This window comes from Geotrypetes seraphini, chromosome 4 (assembly GCF_902459505.1).
Source record: "Geotrypetes seraphini chromosome 4, aGeoSer1.1, whole genome shotgun sequence".
Lineage (NCBI taxonomy): Eukaryota > Metazoa > Chordata > Amphibia > Gymnophiona > Dermophiidae > Geotrypetes > Geotrypetes seraphini.
Genome location: NC_047087.1, coordinates 256,069,003 through 256,093,449, shown reverse-complemented (window position 1 = coordinate 256,093,449; position 24,447 = coordinate 256,069,003). Strand labels below are relative to the sequence as shown.

Below are 24,447 nucleotides of genomic sequence, written 5' to 3'. Positions count from 1 at the left end.
AAGGAGAGAAGATGAAAAGAAGAGAGTGACAAGAAGATGAGGAGAGCAGAAACCAGAGAAAACAAAGGTAGAAAAAGAATTTCTATTTATTTATTTTTTTGCTTTAGGGGACATCGCTGTTTCTGTGGTGTTGCATTGCATGCAGAGTCCAGCTTCTTGGTGGTTTTATTTAACCTTTGTCTACGTATTTATATTTTATCCCCCCTTTTACAAAACTGTAGAGCATTTTTTAGCGCTGGCTGTGGCTAAAAACCATACTACAGTTTTGTAAAAGGGGGAGCGGTTAGTTTGTGATTACATATTCCATACTAGGCAAAGGTGTTTTTTGTGTTCTGTTTGTATGAAAGACATGGTTTTTTTGTTAGCCTTGTTTGGTGAAATGCATCAGGCATGGTTCTTGGGAGCACCTTGAATTAACCTGATTTGAATCTCCTTATTTTTCTGCCAATCTTCTTTTGTTTCATGTTGGATTCTTTAGTGGACTGCTTGCCTTGTTGTTTCGTTGCAAGTTAACATACATGGAGTGGAACGTGCTAGAGGAGTTACAGATTTGGTTGTTTATACATAGTAGCATAGTAGATGATGGCAGATGAAGACCCGAATGGTCCATCCAGTCTGCCCAACCTGATTTAATTTAAATTTTTTTTAAAAAATTTTCTTTTTAGCTATTTCTGGGCAAGAATCCAAAGCTCTACCCGGTACTGTGCTTTTATCGTGAATTGCATTGGCTGCCAATGGAGGGCCGGGTATTGTTTCAACTAGGCTGTTTCTGTTACAATGCTGTTTATGGTACGGCTCCTTCTTACTTAGACAATGGATTTTCTTTAGCATCATACAGACATAGTAGAAAAACTCATTCTTTGTTTAATTATCCATCTGTCCAGGGTTGTAGGCGTAAGAAATTTGTGAATCATACTTTGGCATCTCAGGCAGCTCTTCATGACAAAGAATTCCGAATATTGTTGCTTACTACCCATTCCTATGGCCATTTTAGAAAACAATTGAAGACCTATCTTTTTTCTAAATATTTGACTGTTTAACGAATCATCTTATTTCATGTAACATGTTTACTTTTATAACTTTTTGTAAACCGCGTTGAACTTCTGGTTATGAGGTCAATAAGCACAGTGCTATGTTATTACATTACATTACATTACATTACATTAGGGATTTCTATTCCGCCATTACCTTGCGGTTCAAGGCGGATTACAAAAGGTTAATTTAAAAAGAACAGAGTTACAATGATTAGCTAGAGAGGTAGATTGTAGATTTTATAAACATTTTGCGGGTTGTTGAGGGTGAGGTGGTTTGTAAGAGAGTTCATAGGTGGTCATAGTGGAGATTCTTTTGTTATAATTAGTGTAGTAATGGGTAGATCAAATGTCAGTTTTAGAGTTACTAAGAGGTCGTGGTGTTATTGTTGTTTCAGGAATTTCTTGAAAAGTGTGGTTTTTATTTCTTTTCTGAACGTCCTATAGTCTGGGGTGGTCATCAGAAGGTTGGAGATCTGGTTGTCCAGCCTTGCGGCTTGAGTGGCTAGGAGGCCGTCGTGTAGTTTTGTTCTTTTTACTTCCTTGATTGGGGGGGGTATGAATGGGGAGTGCGTTTTTCTGTGTCTGGTGGTGGGTGCTTGGATGAGGCGATTGTTCAAATATGATGGGCTGTCTCCGTGTAGGGTTTTAAATAGTATGCAGTAGAATTTGAATTGGATTCTTTCTTGGATTGGAAGCCAATGTGAGTTGATGAAGGCTTCAGTGATGTGGTCATGTTTTTTCAATGAGTATATGAGTCTCAGAGCTGTATTTTGGATTGTTTGGAGTTGTCTTATCGTAGTTGCAGGGCAGGGGAGGAAGAGGATGTTACAGTAGTCCAATATACCTAGTATTAGGGATTGTACTATAAGTTGGAATTGTGTTCTTTCAAAGAATTTTCGGACTTGTCTCAGATTTCTCATGATTGCAAATGATTTCTGAATTGTTTTATTTATTTGCGGTTGCATAGTGCAGCATCTGTCTATGGTCATTCCAAGTAGTTTTATAGTGGTTTGGATGGGATATTTGATTGTGTTTATATCTAAGTTGGTTGTGGTTTGGACCTTGTCATTTTCGAGGAGGATGAATTTGGTTTTTTCTTGGTTGAGTTTAAGTTTGTGTTATGTTATATTTTTGTGTCTTGATAAAAGCTGCTCTTTGCTTTCCATAGAATACTTCTCTGTTTCTAAGAAACAAACAGTATTCCTGAGAGAGCTGCCAAGATAATGTGTTGTTTCAATTACAAGGGAGGGGTCCATAAGAGTCAAGACCGTATATTTCAATGAATTGGTTGAAGTGCTTGGAGCCTCATAGCTTAATCTTGTGCGAGGTGCCCTTTGACTTATCATGCACTCCTATTTCCAGCAGATACAGTCTTGTACACTGGAGTTGCTGGCACCCTTTTAGTGCCCTTTCCATATGTTACTTGTGCATTATGTTTTGGACAACATTTGCCCCTTTTTTGCTGGTGCCCTAAGAATGTGCTTTCCTTGCTTATAGGGTAATCCATCCCTGGAAGAGAATCTTTTGTTACAAATAAATTGAATTATTGAGACAATATGGGGCTCATAATCAAAATGGAAATACGTCTAAAAACCAGCCTAAATCGGCACTTAGACGATCAGTGAGACAAGTCATCCAAGTGCCAATAATCAAACCGGGTTTTAGACGTATCTAAAAAGGACTTAGGCCTTCCCAGTGCTGCAGTATGCCCAGAACTAAAAGGGGCGTTTTAGGAGGAGTGGTGAGGGCGGGATTTGGGCGGGAGGTGGGCCGTCCTAGACTTAGTCGTACTGCATATATAACCGAAAGTTTAACAGCACTGTCTAGATGGAACTTGGACGTTGTGACTTAGGCTATCTAAAACCAGATCTTAGTCACAAGAAGACATCCAAAGTGACCAGATAACCACTGCAGGGACAAAGTACAGACTCCTACACACTCCCCCAGTGATCACTGATCCCCCCCCCCCCCCACTGCCATAAAATTCATAATAAAAACGTCACATATCTGCCTCCAGAACATCAGCACCTGGCAGCCTGGCATAGGAAAGCCTAGTAGAGCTGCACAGAGGTGGCTTAAGTGTTCTGGAGGGTGGGCTAGTGAACCATGGAGAGGAGGACCCAGGCCCATAAGCCACTCTAACCACTGCATGCATGGTGAAACATGTGCACCCCCCAAAACCCTTATGTACTGCCATATAAGTGGCACCTGCAGCCATAAGGGCTATTGGGGTGGTAGACAGGTGGGTCTAGTAGGTTCTGGGGGGTGTTTTGGGGGGCTCACCATGACCTATAAGGTTGTTGTGGTGAGATGTGTATGTGGCACCCTTTTTGTGAAGTTCACAGCAGTGCCCTGTAAGGTACCCCACTACTCTGGTGCAATGTTTGGGTGTCCAGTCCATCACTTTGCTGACCCCACCCACATCGAAAAGGTCTTTTTCTAAGCGTTTTTGACTTGGATGAATTTTTGGATGAAAATGGGATATAAAGATAGATGATTTAGCGGTCTAGACGATCAGACGGCTGGATGTACAGTTAGACGATTTTCAAAAAAAAAAAAAAAAAATTTTGGATGTATTTTTTGAAAATGGACCTTTTCCATATCCGACTTTGGACGACTAGTGACTTAGGCCCAAAACAGACTTGGACGTATCTTTTGATTATGCCCCTCCATGTTTTTTATTATGTACAGATTTTTTTTTTTAAAGCATTTTATTTATTTTCTTCATTTTTTTTCTTACTATAAAGTTTTTCTCACCTCTTATAGATATTTATGGCCAAATCAGATTTTTCATGACTATGATGTTTTAATAAAATATATGTTTGGATGCACTTTTGGCTTTCTTTTTATGCCTTAATTCAGAAAATTTCCCTAAACTGTATAAATTGGCATTTTCTATGAACACAACTTAATCCAGCAAAATTCCTAAGTTACATAATGAACATCTGACTTGTGGCATTATTTCTCTTTACTACAGAAAAGATATTCAGGCTGGCTCTTGGATTACTCACCAGTGTTTCAATTTGTCGGTCATTCCCTCACTCTTTCTATGCTGTGTTCTGCTCCTGTTGCTCACCAAGTCATTATTATAATTTCTCTTCATTCTCCAGCTGGAATAAAAGTTGTATTCAGCACTGGAATTGAATAATCCACCTCTAACTTTTATTTCTTTCAGGATGGGGAGACTGCAGTGGATATAGCAAGAAGGCTAAAATTTATCAAGATTCTACAATCACTAAAGAAGTCATCCTAATCTGTAACTTTTAAGAACTCTTATTCATTATTTCAGGTCAGCAATATTTTTTTAAAATCATTAAAAAAACCATGGTAAGGCTCTTGAATGAGGCCCTTCTTTTCAGAAGACAAATACTGTGTATAGAAGTTTGTATTTTCAAAATATAAAACAAGCTCTTCTCACAGTAGAAATTGTAATCACCTGGAATATTCCCACTCATGGTTTGAGGAGTGACACTCATTGCATTATGGTATGTGCATAACTAACCCAAGTAGATCCAGTAACAGTAAATGTTGGCAGACAAAGATCAAAACAAGCGAAAAAAACAACAACACTTACAGCAAAAAGACAGCAAAAGCAAACAAAAACAGTACTGCAAGAAGATGTACAGGGTACAGGAATTTATTGAAATGACAAAAATATAAAATCAAATTGCACAAACTGCATAAAAACAACTAGTCCCAATATTCCTGTGTACATCTTCTGGCAGAAAAAGATCTGCATGGCCCATCCAGGCTGCTCAACAAGGTGGCCAGAGCTGAATCTGGTACTCAGCACAGGTTCCACATCTTCAAACACTGGTATATTTAATCTCTCTGTCTCCCTGCCAGTTTTGGAGCATAGACCATAGATGTCTGCTGAGCCCTGGTTCTACTTCTTAACTATTGAAGTTGCCATCGAAGCCCCTTCCAGCCTTGATCCTGATCTGTATTGGCCATTTATGGGACCCAGAATCCAGAAGTTTGCCTGGCTATGGTCTAACTTTCCAGTAGAAATGCACCAAAAGGAAGGACACAAAAATTAACATTTTTTCCCCCTTGATTTAAAATCACGGGGAAACAAATGAGTTAACACTAGCTAGTATTATGCAATGCATTACAAGTTCACTGGGTACAGAGTGAGATGAATTCACTACCTAAGGGCTCCTTTTTCTAAACCACAGTAGCAGTGACGTACCAAGGGGGGGCTTGGGGGGCGGTCCGCCCCGGGTGCCAAACCCTGAGGGGGTGCTCCCGGTCTGGTCCGGTTCCCCCCCCCCTGCGCCGGGTGTCGCATCTGGAAACAGCCTGCAGCAAGATCGCAATGCCAGCGATCTTTGCCTGCTTCGGCTGTTTCCTCCGCCACGGTCCCGCCCCTCCTCTGACGTCAGAGGAGGAGCGGGACCACGGCGGAGGAAACAGCCGAAGCAAGCAAAGATCGCTGGCATTGCGCGATCTTGCTGCAGGCTGTTTCCCCAGGGAAATGAAGAGGGGAGGCTGGGGGAATGAGCAGTGCTTCGTGGTGGTGGTGGTGGGGCCGAGCGGTCCTTCGAGGTAGTGAGGGGGGGCAGCAGGCCTTCAGAGTGGGGTGGGCAGGCAGACCTTGTTGAGGGGGGGGAGACAGGCCTTCAAGGGGGACAGGCAGGCCTTCGGGGGGGGGGTGACAGGCCGTCGGTGGTGGGTGCAGGCCTTCGGGGGGACAGGCCTTCAAGGGAGGGCACAGGCCTTCAAGGGGGGGACAGGCAGGCAGGCCTTCAAGGGGGGGGACAGGCCTTCGAGGGGGGGGTAGGTCTTCGGGGGTGCAGGCCTTTCAAGGGGGGTCAGGCCTTCAGGGGGGGCAGGCCTTCGGGGGGGCAGGCTTCAGGGGGGTGCAGGCCTTTGGGGGGGAAAGGCCTTCAGGGGGGGCAGGCCTTCAAGGGGAACAGGCAGGCAGGCCTTCAATGGGGGGAAGGCCTTCAGGGGGGGCATGCCTTCGAAGGGGTTGTAGGCCTTTGGGGGGGTGCTGGCCTTCAGGGGGGGGCAGGCCTTCAAGGAGGGGGGAAAGGCCTTCGGGGGGCAGGCCTTCAAGGGGGGGACAGGCCTTCAAGGGGAGCAAGCAGGCAGGCCTTCAAGGGAGGGACAGGCCTTCAGGGGTGGGATGCAGACCTTTAAGGGGGGGGACAGGCGTTCAGGGGAGGGGGACCCTGGTGTAGAAGTACACGGAGTGAAGGGGGAGGGGTTCAAAGAGACGTGCATATGCCGGACTTTGGGTGGGAAGAAATAATGGGTCTGAAAATAGAGGAGAGAGAGAGAGAGGGGATGGACATGGGTTTTAGGGAGGGAAGGAACAGAAAGGGAGAGAAGTTGGACACAAGGGATGGTATGGAGGGGGGGGGATTAGGAGGGTAGTTGGGAAAAGAAAGGGAGAGATGGTGGACCCTGGGGTGGTGGGGAAGGAGGGAGAGCTGCTGGATGAAAGGGTAGTTAAGAAAAGGTGGATCTGTGGAGGGAGACAAAAAAAGGAAAGATGCCAAACATCCGGGGGAGGGAAGGGAAACGGAAGGGGAGGACAGAGATGGCAGATGGATGGTTAGCACGGAGAAAGAAGGAGACCCTGGCAAGCAAGTTATCAGAAGACAACCAGAGCCTTGGACCAACAAGATTTGAAAAATAACCAGACAATAAAAAGGTAGAAAAACTAATTTTATTTTCTGTTTTGTGATTACAATATGTCAGATTTGAAATGTGTATCCTGCCAGAGCTGGTGTTAGCCCGCAAACGTGAGCTAGGATTTAACAGAGAGAGGAAAAGTCCTTTTTGTTTCTTTATTTTATTTACACCACAGCACCAGTGTGGTTAGGAGAAGCCAAAGGGGGGTGAAAAAGCTATAAAATAAACCCACCAGGATGTTTGAAAAAAAACACCCAATTGGGCAGGAAAATCGAATCGATAAACCAATTCAATAGGCTGAATCGAATCAAAATTTTTTTTCCTGAATCTGGCAGCACTAGTTTGCGCTACTGTCTTTGACTTTAGGACCTGGGATTGGGGAGAGATGGCATCCTCAGTACTTTATAATGCAAGTGAAATGAGGATTTGGTCAGACTTTTGAAGGGTCTGCAGAAGAAAAATATTGTATAGGCCGGGGACATGAGACAGCAGGAAATGGGAACTTTTCTTCCTTCTATTTTTGTGAATGGAAAGGCTGAGGATGTCAGAGAGTTCAGTTAAAATATGTGCTTTATAAAAAAAATATAATAATGTGTTTTATAAAGTTTATAAGCATTGCTGGCCTACCCAGTGAGGTGTTCCTAGTAGTGGTGGTGGTGGTGGCGGCAGTGTGTCAATGTGTTGAGAGGAAGAGGTGGTCTGGGAAATTCTCCTGAGCAAACTCCGGGCCCATTTCCACCCCCCAGTTAGTCCACTCCACTCAACTGGTTCACACACTGAGTGGGTCTTTGGGTATTGTGCCTAGGTAGTTGTTTTTTGATCTCTTCCAGTGGTTTGTCAGTATCTCCTTGTGGTCCAAGGAAGGAAACTTTGTTAACCTTAGCACTGACCTACAGAATATGTTTGTAACAGCGCTGCTTGTGTGGCATTAGTCTATGTAGTGATCGAAAGAAAAAACCAGATCTTTACACATTTTTGCACTATATGGTGGGTGTATGAGGAGATTCACATTTCCTGCACAGCTAAGTCCGTGTGAAGTTACCTTGTGCTGTATTTGACATCTAGCAAAGTCTCTGTTTGGAAGGAAAGATCTCAGCTTAAAAATGAAGTGGCCAGAAGTTATGGTAAAAGCAGATAGCGTAGCTGGTTTTAAGAAAGGTTTGGACAAATTCCTAGAGGAAAAGTCCAAAGTCTGTTATTAAGACATGGGGGAAACATCTGCTTGCCCTGGATCGGTAGCATGGAATGTTGCTACTCTTTGGGTTTTGACCAAGTACTAGTGACCTGGATTGGCTTCCATGAGAATGGGTTACTGGGCATGATGGACCATTGGTCTGACCCAGTTAGGCTATTCTTATGTTATGTTCTCATCTGTAGGGGCCTTTGTTTTCACTTCTTATTTTAATGTATTTTTTTTCTGAGAACTTATCAGTGTTTTTTTATAATGGGAACAAAAATGGAAGAGAATTAATGTGTGTGGAATGTGGGGGGGGGGGGGGGGGAACTAATTTCTTCAGCTAAATAATTCAATCCACCTCAACCAGACATAGGAGAACTCACACACCATTCACACACCCTCCAACCAAAAAGTCAAAAGAAAAAAACAGTTTGACAACCTCCTAGCCATTCGAGCCAACACTCGAACCCCAACTCTACAACCTATTGACCTCGACCACAAACTACAAAACCTTCAAAAACACATAAAACCGAACTAACACAATCAGAACTGTCCCAAGCATCACCTGCAACTACTCCATATGTACTTCTGATGTCATAACAATTCAGACATAATTTATGTTATGTTATGGTATGTTTGGAATAATGGTTACATATGAGGTTCAATAAAAGAAAATTTTCACTGCATGTTTCTATTATGACCATTTATTCAGTTTCATGGTTATTACAAAAAATATTTTTTTACATGGGGGGGGTGTCAAAAAATTATGGGCCCCGGGTGCCACATATCCTAGGTACGCCACTGCACAGTAGAGCTTTTTCACCGCAGGCTGGTGAGGTGGTAAATGCTCCGATGCTCATTCAGTTGCTATGACCATCAGAGCATTTACCTCGCCAGCCCACGGCAAGAAGCTCTACCGCAGTTTAGTAAACCCAGCGTAAATTAGCAGAATCGGCTTTATAAGTGGCAGCACTGAACCAGTTGGAATCTTATTAAATCCCAATAAACAAATAAAAAGTGATATGGAGCAATCTATACATTGTAGTACCATGTCTGGGAAACTGGCAAGGCTATATACTACAAGACAGCATCTGAAATGAAGTCCAGCTGTGTTCTACATTTGATAAAGAGTAGTGAAGGATGGCTGAAACTCTTCAGTGAAAACTATATGTACCTTTTTCTGAATGACATGTGGTAGCACTGGCAGGCCTGGATTTAGATATGGGCCTTTATCCCAGGACAAGCAGGCATGATATTCTCACATGTGGGTGACGTCATCTACGGAGCCCCGACGCGGACAGCTTTTCAAGCAAACTTGATTGAAGATTCAAGTTTGCTGTGCTGCACCACGCATGTGTGCCTTCCTGCTCCACTAGAGGGCGCATCCCCTCCTCGTAGTCTCCAGTTCGTTTTTTTTCTGCGGAGCCAAGAAGTCTTGTATTTTTTAGGATCTGCCCCAAGTGCCTTCTAGCACCTTCTAGCAAAGCTCCTGCCCTCCCAGATCGTGGATCTATTTTTTATCTACTTTGCTCACAGGCTTCTGGTCTCTAGCAGCGGTGTCAGGAGAAGATAGTGAACATGGGGACTCACTCAGTCCACATTCCCTCTAGGAAGTAAGAGTTGCAAGTGCAGCTGACTCAGTCCCCATGCACACTGCCCCCTGAGATGTGTTGTGGGGCAGGGGAATGGCAGACAACACAAGCTACATATGCCAAGTACTGCTATAGATGTGATTATTCTTCTAAATACACCACTCTCCTAAGAACATAAGAATTGCCGCTGCTGGGTCAGACCAGTGGTCCATCGTGCCCAGCAGTCCGCTCCCACAGCGGCCCCTAGGTCAAACACCAGTGCCCAAACTGAGACCAGTCCTACCTGCGTATGTTCCGGTTCAGCAGAAACTTGTCTAACTTTGTCTTGAATCCCTGGAGGGTGTTTTCCCCTATAACAGCCTTCGGAAGAGCATTCCAGTTTTCCATCACTCTCTCAGTGAAGAAGAACTTTCTTACGTTTGTACGGAATCTATCCCCTTTGAACTTCAGAGAATGCCCTCTCATTCTCCCTACCTTGGAGAGGGTGAACAACCTGTCTTTATATACTAAGTCTATTCCCTTCAGTATGTTGAATGTTTCGATCATGTCCCCTCTCAGTCTCCTCTTTTCAAGGGAAAAGAGGCCCAGTTTCTATAATCTCTCGCTGTATGGCAACTCCTCTAGCCCCTTAACCATTTTAGTCACTCTTCTCTGGACTCTTTTGAGTAGTACTGTGTCCTTCTTCATGTACGATGACCAGTGCTGGCTTACCGTGGCCCGGTACAGCGGCATGATAACCTTCTCCGATCTGTTTGTGATCCCCTTCTTAAACTTTTATTAGCTTGGGAATTAGATAGGAATCAATTATAAAGGTAAAGGGTTGAAAAGTTACCTGGGTGATAATATAATCATTTGCTAATCAGGGATTATTATTATAAGGAATAGTGTGTGTGTTTAACAAGAAGTTTTACTTAGTTGTCTAACCATTAGATTGTGACAATCATGTACTGAGTTTCATTTGTGTAATTAGATATTTTGGACAATATTTAGATCTAAAGCGGTGAATGCCATTGAGTCTTCATCTTTGCAAGAACAGATTGAAGACCAAGTGGAAATCTCTTCCAACCAACCTTTTTCTAAGTTTGATGCTAAGGTAAAGGAACAAGTGGACCTAGCTGATGCGTGCTCTTCTGATGAAGAAAAGGCTCAGTTCACACAGTTGTTGTACAAGTATCGAGACCTTTTTGCAGTGGATTCTTATGACACTGGACTGACTGATCTACATGTGACCAAGATTCCTACGGATCTCCACAGTAAGCCCGTCTTCGTACGTCAGTATAAGATTCCTTTGGCCTCATATGAGTCCGTGCAAGAGATACTTGATGCCCTGGAAACTAGGGGTATCATTAGGCTTTGCAACAGTACATACAACTCACCCTTATGGCCAATCCTGAAGAAGAATAACAGTTGGAGAATTGCCTTGGACTACCGACAGCTAAACAAGCGGGTACCCTTGTCTAGGTGGCCTATGGCCCATCTTGACCAGAGCTTGACTACCATCAAAGGAGCTAAGTATTTTACCAGTTTGGATTTAGCTTCTGGATTTTGGACAGTTCCTGTACATCCACCGGATCAATACAAACTAGCATTTACCTTTGGGAAGAAACAGTACACGTGGAATAGAACACCTTTTGGTTTTCTGAACTCTCCAGCTGAGTTCAACATATTTCTCCATAAAGCCCTTCCAGATGCGGAAGCTCGAGGAACTCTAGTCTATGTGGATGACATCCTGATCAAGAGTCCCACCTTTCAGAAACACCTGGAAGAGGTAGAACATGTGTTCCAACAATTGCAAAATGCAGGAGCTAAATTGACCCTTGCCAAAGGTCAATGGTGCCGAACATCTCTGAATTATTTAGGGTATGACATTTCCTCTGAAGGTCTTCGACCACAGAAGAAAAGGATACAGGCCCTACAACAGTTGAGGAAACCTACCAATTTGACGGAACTTCGTTCATTTTTAGGAATATGCAACTATTCTCGACAGTTCATAGATCAGTATGCAGAGATCTCTAGACCCTTGGTTGCCTTACTAAAGAAGGATGTACCTTGGACGTGGGGTCCTGAACAGGAAGATGCTATGCAAGAGATGAAAGAGCAGCTTAGTCGCTTTCCTTGCTTGGCCTACCCTGAGAGTGGTCGTGAATTCTTCATCGACCTAGGATTCTCCAAACACTCTATGAGTGCTGTCCTGTACCAGAAATACGACTCTGACAAGCGTGTGGTGGCCTATGCAAGCAAAGGCTTCACCGATGTAGAGAAGAAGTATTCTGAATGTGAGAAAGCTCTACTGTCAACTGTTTGGGCTCTTCAACATTTTCGGAGTTATATCCAAGGAGAAAAACTCATTGTAGAGACTTGTCATCAACCCATTAGTTTCTTGGGTAGTGACAAGATCAAGACTGGTCGTGTCTCCAATAGCCGAATAGTCTCATGGACTTTGGCTCTCCAAGGATGGCCTTTACAGGTAAAGTATGCACTGAAACATCGAAATACAGTAGCCCAAGGGATAGCAGAATTGCATGATTGTACAGAACAAGATTCTCTTACAGGTATACCGGAACCTGATGTTCCACCAGAAGAGGAGGAACCCCATCGTCATCATCTTTACGATGAACACCTATGTGCCAATATACCTCAAGTCTACGTAGATGGCTGTGCCTTCCACCAGACCTCGACCCATACTCTGGTCGCAGGAGTAGGTGTAGTGTGGAATGCCGACACACCTATGGAAACCTTGAAGTATAGATTGGGTGCTAAAACCAACCAATATGCAGAGATTGTAGCAGCTCTGGTCGCTGTACAGTCTGCGGTACAGAAGGGGATCCCAGAACTGATTATCTGTACAGATTCTGATTATGTGCGTCAATACTTTGTGTCTCACTTACCCGTGTGGAAAAAGAAGGACATGTTAAATTCCAAAGGAAAGCCTGTCCATCATGGCGACTTGATTCTAGCCTTAGATCAATTGGTACGAGACAATGACATGACCATCTACTGGAAGAAAGTGAAAGGTCATGCTAAAGTTAATAGTTCTGACAAGATTGGAAATGACCTTGCGGATCAACTGGCCAAAGAAGGTGCTTTGTCAGGTGAACTATGGCAATGCCCTGAAGAGTTGTTCTCGATGGTACATGCTATTACTCGACGCCAAGCGAAACAGGTAGCTGAAACACCTGTAGTGCAGTGGGGTAATGATATCCCTTCCTTTGATCTTGTAACCGCTCAGAAGACCGATCTTATCCTGGGAAAGTTCTATAACTTCATACAGAATCCACAGGATCATCCATTGTCTGAAGACGATCGGAAGGATGAAGAACTGAGGATACTCTACACCTCCAGAGAGAAATTTTCGATTCACCAGAACCTGCTCACTCGGACGAGTAAGCATGGTATTGTGCAGTGGGTTGTACCCCGTGCATATCGAGGAATCATGTTGCAACATGCCCATGATGAACCTTGTGCAGGACATAGAGGTGAAGAAGTTACCTATGAGACACTGAAGCAAGTGGCCTATTGGCCTCATATGCGGCAAGATGTGCAGTTATATACGAGAGGTTGCTTGACTTGTTGTCAATTTCAACCCTCTACACCACTTCACCGAGCACCCTTGAGAAAGAAGGGTTTGGTCATGCCCTGGTCCGACATCCAGATTGACTGGATTGGCCCAGTGGTCCGTTCCTCCCGAGGTAATAAGTATATGTTGACTGTCACTTGTTTGTTTACAAAGTGGATTGAGTGCTTGCCTGCACCCAATTGTACGGCAGAGACTACCGCTACCTTGTTACTGAATCATGTGTTCAGTAGGTGGGGTTTGCCCATGAGAGTGGACTCAGACCAAGGATCACATTTCACTGCATATGTGATGCGACATATGTGGAAGATGCTCGGAGTGAAAAGTAAATTGCACATAGCTTACCACCCTCAATCATCAGGACAAGTGGAAAGAGCGAATCGTACCATCATCACGATCCTGAAGAAGTACGTGTCTACCTCTGGTAAGAATTGGGACATGAAGTTACCTTTGGTACTGATGGCTATTCGTGCCACGCCTCACCGTTCTACGGGGGTGACGCCTTTTGAAATGATGACAGGTAGAGAAATGATATTACCAATTCATTTGTTGTATAGAACTAATGATGTAAATCTTTCTAGTGCTACTACTGCTCATGAATATGTCACCCATTTACGTAACCATTTACAGGGTGCATTTTCTTTTGCCCAGAAAAATCTGGAAATTGCTGCTAAAGGTAGAAAAGCCTATTATGATCATAGGACTACCACAAAGGAATACCAAATTGGCGACAAGGTATTTTATTACAATTTTGGCAAAACCAAGACCAAAGAAAGTAAATTTTTGCCAAGTTGGCATGGTCCATTCCCTATAGTGGAAAAAGCTTCACCTGTGGCCTATCAAATTCGCATCAAATCAAATTCTCCAGGTGCAGATGTCCTTAAATGGGTCCACATTAATCAACTGAGACCATGTCATCCCAGTATATTTGCCCAGGATGAAACCATTGTTGTGATGAAGACATTAACCTAGCAACAGCCTAGGCTGTTCTCTCTCTTTTCTGTTTTTCAGATGGCGAAACGAGTTCTGCCGATGCTGTTCCTGGTTGTCCTGCTGATTGGCGTTGGTACCAAAGTAATCGATCCTGGTCCGCAGTCCCGTGTTGTCCTTCAAGATTCTCCTGGTTTCTTGTTCTTCCCGTTCCAGATCTTGCTCCAGACCATCTTCTTTCGATGTTTCTCTTTTCCATTTGGACTCTACTCCTACTGAAACTGAATTGGAAATCCTGGATGTTTTCCGTGGACATCCCATCAACTTTACCCTTGAAGTGGAACAATATTTGATGACAAAACCTTCCCACACCATTGAACTGAAAGTTGATAATGATAAGCTTCATATTGAGGACTTTCATATTGGCTCCTCCAATGTACATGAAGTTGTTGATACCCGCAGTATTGATTTTTTTTATCACTGTTGTTATTCCAATTTTTGCCATCTTGTGGGTTCTCTTATTTGGGTTCTCTGTTTTTGCACTCTATGAGACCATCCGGATTAAACGTCTTATTCAACAGAAACCATCACATACTGACTTAAGAATGCATGATTTCATTGCGGCTATGAAAGAGTAATTTTGCTAGCCGTATTTTTGATTATGATCTTCCTGTCTTAACTTTTGCTTTGGCATACCTTTTGTGCCTTGCTAAGTAGTTATGATTTTTGATTTTATCATATATTGCCATTATTCAGTGATTTTATTATCATTTATTTGGCTGGGTTCACATATTTTGCCCTTGCCTTTATGATTATTATCCATTGATTATTGATATCTTTGATTTATTGCTGATTTATATGGTATTGCTTATGTTTATGCATTTTTATATCACCTTGGGTCTTGTCGATCCTTTCCTACTTAGTTAGGTTGAAGGTGAAATAGACTCCGTTGAAGTTATTTCTCCTCCAAAAGGGGGGACTGTAGGGATATTTCCGTATTCACACCTGAAGGTTAGGCCTCCATGATGTCATCAAGCCTGAACCATTGTTTCAAGAATCTCTCTCTGCAAGCAACTTTCCAGCATGAATTTTGCAAGAAGTAAGAAGAATGATGCATTATGGGGATGTACCCGAATGTTGCTATTCAAGGGCATTCATCTGTGCTTTAATAATGGGACAGTGTGAATCTTGAAGAAATTATTCTGTTCTTATCTGTCTAACGGCCCTGGGTCTTCCAGCATATATGATACTTTATACAGAAAGGCTATTCATCAAGTTCTGTGTCTGGATTGGTCCGAGGAAGTCATCTGATGAGATTCAAGAAAAGAAAGGTGCTAATTAATTAATAATTAGTTAGTCTGTGATAAGGTCCGGGGAAGCTCAGATCTGCTCACAGATGTTCTAATTGTAAACTTTTTCTTTCAATAATTAGACCTGTAAGTTACCTCGTGTGATTCTCTGCCTAAGAGATAGAAATTCGGACATTTAAAAACTGTTCTGAACTTAGCACAGATAAACGGAACTTATTGCTGATGATTTATAGCCTCATCAAGGATCTTCAACACGTGTAACTTTTACAACGGTATTCCTGACGTCTTCCAGCTGACACAAAGTTTTCTCTTCTACCTAATTGTGCCGGAGAGGCTAATTAAGGGTGAGCATACGGAAATTACTTTTATTAGCTTGGGAATTAGATAGGAATCAATTATAAAGGTAAAGGGTTGAAAAGTTACCTGGGTGATAATATAATCATTTGCTAATCAGGGATTATTATTATAAGGAATAGTGTGTGTGTTTAACAAGAAGTTTTACTTAGTTGTCTAACCATTAGATTGTGACAATCATGTACTGAGTTTCATTTGTGTAATTAGATATTTTGGACAATATTTAGATTCTGCAGCTGGCTTGTGAATTATATTTTTCTATTTTCATAATAAAGATATTTCTCATTAGCCTGGGTTTGTGTCGTATAATTAGACCATGATATTTGAACTTGATTAAAAGGTTATGGTTTTCTCTAGACCACTTAACAGAAACGTAACGTGTTTATAATACTGCTAAGTGAACCATAAATCCTTCTACAATTCCTAGCATCCTATACGCCATTTTCACCACCACCGCTCATTGCGCGTTTGGCTTCATCGACCTGTCTACCAGTCTCTTTCCTGGGGGGGTCTCTCCAAGTAACGCCCTGAACATCTTGTATTAATGTATAAGATTTTTGTTACACATATCCACGTTGAACCTCATTTGCTATGTCGTGGCTTATTTCACGTTGCAAAACTTTGCAATCCTCCTGTGTCTTCACTGTGTCTTCGTCTGCAAATTTAATCACCTCACTCGTCGTACCAATTTCTAGATCATTTATAAATATGTTGAAGAGCACGGGTCCAAGCACCAAACCCTGTGGCACTCCACTGGTGACACTTTTCCAGTCCGAGTATTGTCCATTTACCCCCTACTCTCTGTTTCCTATCCTCCAGCCAGTTTTTAATCCACATGAGTATTTCACCCTCGATTCCATGGCTCACAATTTTTCAAAGTAGTCGTTCATGTGGAATCTTGTCGAACGCCTTATGAAAATCCAGATATACAATGTTAACCAGGTCGCCCTTGTCTATCTGCCTGTTTACTCCCTAGTGAAAGACACCATGTGAAGTAACACAAATATTGCAAGCAGACATTGAGAACCTTATTATATCATACCACCATCAAGAACTCAAACCATGAAGCTGATAGATCCAAGATGGCCACGGACACGGTTTGCTGAGCAAGTGCCCGCAAGTCTCATCTCTTGAATTTACTTACCGGCGGTTTTTTCCTTTGGCGATTAGCAGCTATGCCAAAAAGGAGAGGAAAAGGTGCCACTGGAACCCCGCGGCGCTCTGGAGTGCTCTCCTCTGGCAATATTGAAGACTTGTTGAGGCGGATGCAGGGCGCCATGGGAACGTCGGTATTGCCACAGCCTCAGACGCTTCCGGGAGACGGAATGGAGGTGTCGTTTCAGGCGCACGAGATCTCGTTGAGCCCCGACGTGAGAGTTCCTCCTCCTAATCCCTGTGCCGCTAGTTCCCCGGGGGTAGAGAGGCAGTCGGAAGTCGGCATGCGCTCTCTCCCCCAGGTTCCCAGGGACAGCGAGAGAATCAACGACTCAGGTTCTTCTGATTTACAGCAGAGCCTGAATGCCCACGGGGATACAACAGCATTGGACCTAGTACCGACCCAGGAGGAACAAGGAAGAGAGAAGCCTTTGATTGGTGAGCTAAACTTTTCATTACCAGATTTGCAGACTTAACATTGTAAAGCCCCAGGAAGTGACTTTGGAGGCTCTGTGGGATCTGACTGCCAATTTAGTCAGAACAGTGAACACTAACTATTTTCAAATTGATGCTAAAATAAAATCTCAGGATAAAGAAGTTTTCTAGATAAAACAAGATCTGGGTGAATCAAAATTAGATATCCAGGATATTAAGGACCAACTTAAGTCTTCCAAATTACTTCAAGAGACTTTAATTAAAGATAATGTTAATTTAAGAAGGAAAATAGAGACACTTGAAAATTTCTCTAGGAATAATAATCTTAGATTGATTAACTTTCCTCGAATCCTAACAGTTACTCCAAGAGAAATGTTAAAACGTTATTTGCTGGAGATATTAGAAGTTCCGAAAGATTCAATGCCTCCTTTCACCCAGGTCTATTATTTGCCGAATAAAAATCAACTTCATCAGGAAAAGAATCAAGATCCAATCGATGTGTCTGCTTTACTTGAAATGTCAGATAAAGAAAGCGCAACACCTGCAACATTGATTGTGACTTTAGCTATTGCATTGGACAAAAATTGGCTTCTGAGATTATTCTTTAAAAATAAGGAGAAAAAGTTTCTTGATCTCAAAATACAAATGTTCCCAGATTTGGCAAAGGACACACAGAGGCGCAGAAGAGAGTTCTTACTACTAAAACCTGGAGTCTTAGCTCTTGGAGGCACTTTTTATCTTCGCCATCCTTGCAAATGTATAGTACAATATAATTCTCAGAAATATGTTTTCTTTGAGCCATTTCAGCTAACGGCTTTTCTATCTATGTCCCCCCTGGAAAGGGAAAAGAAATGAGGACCTTAATATATTAGACGCCTGATTATCAGTTAACCATGTTCCACGTATCCTAAGTTTAATATTCTTCTTGTATTCCGTTTGTGTTATATCATGGATCTTATTGTGGACTTGAGTGGTTTAGTAATATTTGTTCTTCAAAATGGATTAAATGTTAAATTTTCTTTTGCTGTAATCACTTTCTGTACAAGTATATCTTGATTTGTTATTTGAAATTATAAATAAATAAAAAAAAAAAAGAACTCAAACCATGTATACTGTACTATCTATGAAAAATACAAATATTTCAGTACACCTCTAGTTGGTAAGAGAGAATATATTGGACTACTATAGAAGACTTCTACACAGGACTTATATATTATCACAATCTCTCACTATGTTAGCATATGGAAAAAACAGGCCATCACCTATTAAAAAAAAAAAAAAAGAGACTGCAAATAAAAATTAAAGAGCTGGACAAAAACAAATTGAAACCCCAAGCACCCAGATTCTATGGCACTAGAACTGTGAAGAAAGAAACAAATGTATTTCCTCCATAGAATAAAATATTAAAAAATGCAAAATTTCAAAACTAATATATTTAAACACTGAATTTTTTTTTAGGCAGGGGATACATAGCAACAGAAGCAGACACCCAAAAAGTTAGCTTCAAAAATAACCATTAAATAAGAAGATACCTTCCCCATACTAGCTAGATAAGGTACAATACAGAACTGCACTGGAAGCACCACCCCCCTCAAGTAATATAAAATAATGTCACTACTACTACTATTAATTATTTCAATAGTGCTACCAGACGCATGCAGTACTGTACAGAGTCACAAAGAGTAAGAAAACAGTCCCTGCTCGAAAGAGCTTACAATCTAAACAGGCAAGACAGACAAACAAGATGTCATGGATATAATTAAGGGGAATGGTTAATCAGCTGACTGGGTTAGAGGGCAGAGGAGTAGGGTTAAGGATTGAAAGCTATATCAAAAAGGTGGGTTTTCAGTCTGCTTTTAAACAAGGGAAGGGGCTTGATGGACAAACTCGGGTAATTTATTCCAGGCATAGGTGGCAGCTAGATGAAAGGAACGAAGTCTGGAATTGGTATGGAGGAGAAGGGTAATGTTAAGAGTGACTTATCTGAGGAATGGAATTCTCTGGGAGGTCTATAAGGAGAGAGAAGTGAGGAGAGATAGTGAGGGACAGCAGAATGAACACACTTGTAGGTCCGCAATAAGATCTTGAACTGTATGCGATGGCAGATAGGGAGCTAGTGAAGTGACTTAAGGAGAGAGGTGACAGCTATTAAGATCATTTCTGGTGCAAAAAAATACGATCACATTTCACCCCTTTTGTTCAATGCACATTGGTTACCAGTTGAACATAGAATTAGCTATAAAATTTTACTTTTAACACTCACAACAAAATTAAATAATCAACCGGATTTCATCAACAGACTTTTAATTGCTTATAGCACATCAAAATCTCTCCGTTCAACTTCTCAGAATCTCCTTGTCATACCTTCTTTAAAATCAATTAATACGTTGCGTTCCAATAACTTTGCGGTTACTGCCCTTACCCTATGGAATTCGCTGCCTAACCACTTGCGCTGTGAATCCAATTTAAAACAATTTAAAGCAAAACTAAAAACATTCTTGTTCCAAGACGCTTTTGGATAATAATTGTTCTTTTAAGGGCAAAATTTAAAACAACTGCTACTTTTTACCCTAACCTATTGTTTTTTCCTTTTATGTTGCACCTTTTCTATAATAATTGTAGTTCTTCCCCACTACCCTATTGTTTGAAGTAGTTCCATATGTTTCATCAAAACCTTTTGTTACGCTCGGATGTTATCTAGTATCCCTTGTTTTTATGTGTTTTTATGTAATTTTATATTGTAAACCACTTAGAAACCTGAATAAGCGGTCTAAAAATTTTTTTAATAAACTTGAAACACGAGAGTAGCGAGGTTGGTAGAAGATGAATCGCACAGACTGCAAGGGGGAAAGGCAACACTGAAGGATACCAGTTAGGAGTAGACTGCAGTAATCTAAGCATGAGGTTATGAGAGCTTGGACAAGGGTCCGGGTAGTGTACTCAGAGAGGAAGAGGCAAATTTTTGGTGAGATAGAAATGACAGGTCTTAGCAGCATGTTGGTTATATGTAGAAAATGAGAGGTCAGAATTGAAGATGACTCCAAGGTTGCGAGCAGAGGAGATTGGAACAATGACAGCATTATTTACAGAGATGGAGAAAGAAGGAGGAGGAGAAGAAGGTTTAGGAGGAAAGAGGAGCAGCTTAGTCTTGGACATATTTAGTTTCAGATGACAGTAGGACAAGGGTAAGATGGGCAGGATGGTACAGTGGACTGCCACAGATTAGGGGCATCAGCTAGAAGACAAGATGGCAGCTGAAATGAGTGTGCCGATCTTCATGCTTCAGGAAGATGCTGTCCAGGAGCCGAGAAAAAAAACATCCCGGTGGTACTAGAGGTCCAGTTGTCCACATTAAACATAGGTAGATAAAATAAAGGGCAGTTTGGAGTGCCAGGTCACCAGGATCCAGCAGGCACAAGAGCTCATTACTCATGCTGAAGACCAGGTAGACAGTACTGAGGCCCTGCTATGTAGCATGGAGGAGAAACATAAGATATTGCCAACTGGATTAGAAGATGAGGAAAGTAGACAGTGAAACAGACATAATGAAAATATTAAAAATCTTTATTATAGAATCTAAAATAAGAGTGACCGACGCAGCCATATTTTGCCCACCAGGGGTTGCTTTTGGGGCAATATATGTACTGATAAAACAAAAATGGTTAGCATAATAAATAATAATAAATCTAAACCATACATATCACACAGATGCTGATAAAATATAAAACATGAACAAATACCATACTCAAATATGCATTAGCATAATAAATATTTACTCATATGATTTGCTATTTAGGATTTATGTTTTATAATTAACACAAAATATTTACTTACATCAAATGCATGGTATCCAAATGAGAAATCATAAATACATAAAACCACAAAATCATATATAGTGAGAACATAAAAGTACTACAATTAGAGGGGCATTTTTGATAGAATGTCGAAGTTTGGATATTTTGGGAAAGATGTCCAGAAATCCAGTAGGTGCATCTAGATGTTTTGGCCCTTAGTTCATCTATCTTTTTTTGGCTATTTTCAAATACAAAAATGTCCAAATGAAAAATGCACAAAAGCAAGCCCTAGGGATGTCTAAGGAGCCAGCATTCTTAGCAAACTGGCCACAGACAGCTGAGCACAGCAGATCAGAGGGGCACTATGGGAGGTACTGTTGTAAACGTCACATTAAAAAGTCCCAGGTACACGTCACTATAACCTGCTTATATTGTATGGTGAGCCCTCCAAAACCCATCCAAAACTTACAGTACCCACCTGTACACTATAACAATAGCATCTATGCCTGCAGGTGTCATCTTTATGCAGATATGATGCAGTGGCATACAAAAGGGGAGGGAGTTCCACCATGGGTGCATGCGAAAAGGGGGTGCACCAACATTCACTTTAAGATGTGCGGTTGCCTCATCACACAGCTGGCATACCAGGACCTCCTGCCCTATTGTGCCGTCTGCCACCACTACTACTGCTGCTATCCCAAACCAGCAGCAGCAGTAGTAAACTGATATCTAGCCATCACACAACCTTCCTCCACCTACTTGCTGCTGCCTATCAACCCCTTCCATCATTTCTTTATTCGGGAGAGCAAGCAGCTGTGGATAGGTGCAGGAAGGTTTACACAATGGATAGATATCAATTTACTGCTGCTTTTGGTTCAGGAAAGCAGCAGTAGTGGTGGGGAGGTGTGGGGGTAGGAAAATAGATAGAAGTGGGATGGAAGAGAGAGAGAGAGAGATGGGGCAGTATATTGGATGGAAGTGGGGTGGAGGGGGGAGAGAAGAGAGCAGATGCTGATGGAAGTGGGGTGGAGGGAGAGAGAGAGAAGGGAGAAGATGCTGATAGAAGTGAAGTGAAGGGAGAGAGAAGGGGGCAGATGCTGATGAAAGAGTGGATGGAGAGAGTGGTCAAACATTGAATTGTGGAGAGGAGAGCGAGGGGGAGCAGATGGTAGTGGGGAGGAGAGAGGGGCAGACACTGAATGGAAGTGGAGATGAGAGAGAGAGGGGAGGAAAGGGGAAAGAGACAGATATCAGATATGGAGGAACAAAGAGGAGAGAGATGCTGAAAACCAAGGGAGAAGGGAGGGAGAGATGGATGGGAAGGAGGCAGATTCAAGACCCTGGGGGGGGGGGGGGAAGGAGGGGGAGAGATGTAAGGGGGGACATTTTCTGGAAGGGGCATAGAAAGAGGGCAGATTCCATATAGAAGGGGCAGAGAGAGGGCAGACAGTGGATGGAAGGAGTATACTTTATTGACATGAGGAAAGAGGTTTTTGTATCTGAAAGCTAATTGAAAAATGTATTAGTGCAATAAAATAATACTTTATTTTTCAATTTTTATTAATGTGTAATGATTGCTTTTTCTCTATTTTTTTCAAATATACATCTGCTATCTTTATATTTTGCACAATATTAGGAGACATGCGCCACTTTCCCTCTGGTATGGCATATGTCTCCTTCCCTTCCCTCCCACCATATCCAAAAAGCGAGCCCACCTGCAACTCCATCACCCTAGAGGACCATAAAGAGCAAAGCTCAGTGCTCATGCACAACATGTGGAACAAGGATGCTCCTCAGCTGGCCATCAAGCACAAATCTGGCATGAATCAGGGGTAAAACAGCCCGAGGAGTCCAAAGTGTTTTTGAGGTTAATGGATTTTTTAAATCCATTTTTAAAAGCTTCTAAGATGGCTGCAGTGGCATTTTAGTGCATAAAAAACAGCCTGGTAGAGCTAGAAAAGGGACTTTTGCAGGTAGGGAACCTAAATCTGAGACCCAGAACCCTCCACCCCCCAAAAAAAACAATTAAGGACACCCCCCAATGTCTCCCATAGACTACAACAGGCAATACTCATTGTGCTGCTGGTACTGTGCCTGCTTTAGCTTAAACAGAAGCTGAAAGATAGTGAAGATTTACTGTCTCAAACATACATAAAATTCCTCAGATGCTTGTTTCCTCAGGCTGCCAGTCAGACTGTGTTAGAGCCTGAAGATCCAGACCCACACAGCTCATCACAATTCTTCGTGGAGAGGAGGGAAGCAGCCGGCAATCGAAGTTCCAGGGACTGACACAGATGCCAAACAGCCTGCGCTCAAGCTCCGGTAACAATCAAGAGTGAGCGTCGCTACAAGGGAATGGTCCCCAAGCCACAAACATGTTAGTGCAGGCTGGCTAGGTAGGTGTCCTGAACCAGGCTGACACTTCCAGCTGTAGACCTCTTACACTGAAGGTCTGTGTCTCCATCTAGGCAGAGCTGTCCCAGGCAACCTGCGAATTGCTGTAGCACTGACAAGACACTGAAAGTGGATAACATCCCCCCCCCCCCCCCCAAGAAAATAAAATAAACCGAACACTTTCAACTCATGTGTAGGAGAAACTGAGGAGCACAGAGCAGTGGTAGAGGAGGCAGAGCCGAAAAAAAGTAGATGCCTTCTACACAACTCACAATTAAAGGTGAGTAACCCATTGGTCTAGATATGTATACCTTTTGCATTAGAAACAAAAGTTATGAACTGGTTATGTACGTTCAAGCAGTCATATACTATATTGTTTGCCATTTTTTTGGAAAGGTCTGTATCACAATTTGTTGAATAAAATTTTGGTATATTAGTTGTTTGGTCATTTTATTTTTCTAATTCAGTGATCCTGATCTTGCTCTACCACTTTCGTGTTGGTTATCTCCTATGTCTTTCTTTAGCATTTCTTGTCCCCCCCCTTCCCCTCCCCTCCTACTTCTCCGACATTGATAATTCTGCTTCATCTTTGTTCTCCATTGCTCTGATCTTTTCGTTTATAGCTAGATTATTTCCTCCTCCTCTCCCCTCCAGTCCTTCTTCTTTTCATATACGTACCAACTGTTTCCTACTCTTTAGATCCCATTCTCTACCTGTCTCCTTCCTCACCCAGACTCCTAATCTCCCACATCCTTCATCCATTTTCTAGTTACATCCATTGTGTTTATCCCTGACCCAGCTTCATCCACCTTCTGCCTCATCTTTCACCAGTCCCAGTTCTGTCACTCGTCTTCCCTTTTTCTTGTTTTATATTTTATTTATTTAAAAAAATCTCTTACCCACCTATTCCTAGGCATTTTACAAAATACAATCATAAAATGGATACAGATATACAAGTTTCATACAAACAAGCAACACATACTCAAAAAGACATACCTGACATCGGTATCTAAATATATATATATCAGTGACAGTATCCAGATGAATCTTGAATA

General features: G+C 42.2%; 1 protein-coding gene across 3 annotated transcripts in view; it reads left to right on the top strand.

The window, feature by feature from the left end:
- Positions 1-23,488, top strand: part of ANKRD22 (ankyrin repeat domain 22) — a 63,255-nt gene extending 39,767 nt beyond the window's left edge. The window contains exons 6-7 of one of the 3 annotated variants that reach the window (XM_033940231.1): positions 4,210-4,323; positions 23,180-23,488. In XM_033940231.1, the coding sequence (XP_033796122.1) occupies positions 4,210-4,287 (78 nt within the window). In that variant the 3' untranslated portion in view covers positions 4,288-4,323; positions 23,180-23,488. Of the gene's footprint in view, positions 1-4,209; positions 4,370-17,642; positions 18,204-23,179 lie in introns of those variants that run through there. The other 2 variants (XM_033940232.1, XM_033940230.1) reach the window with 2 other exon arrangements.
- The last annotated feature ends 959 nt before the right edge of the window (positions 23,489-24,447 follow it).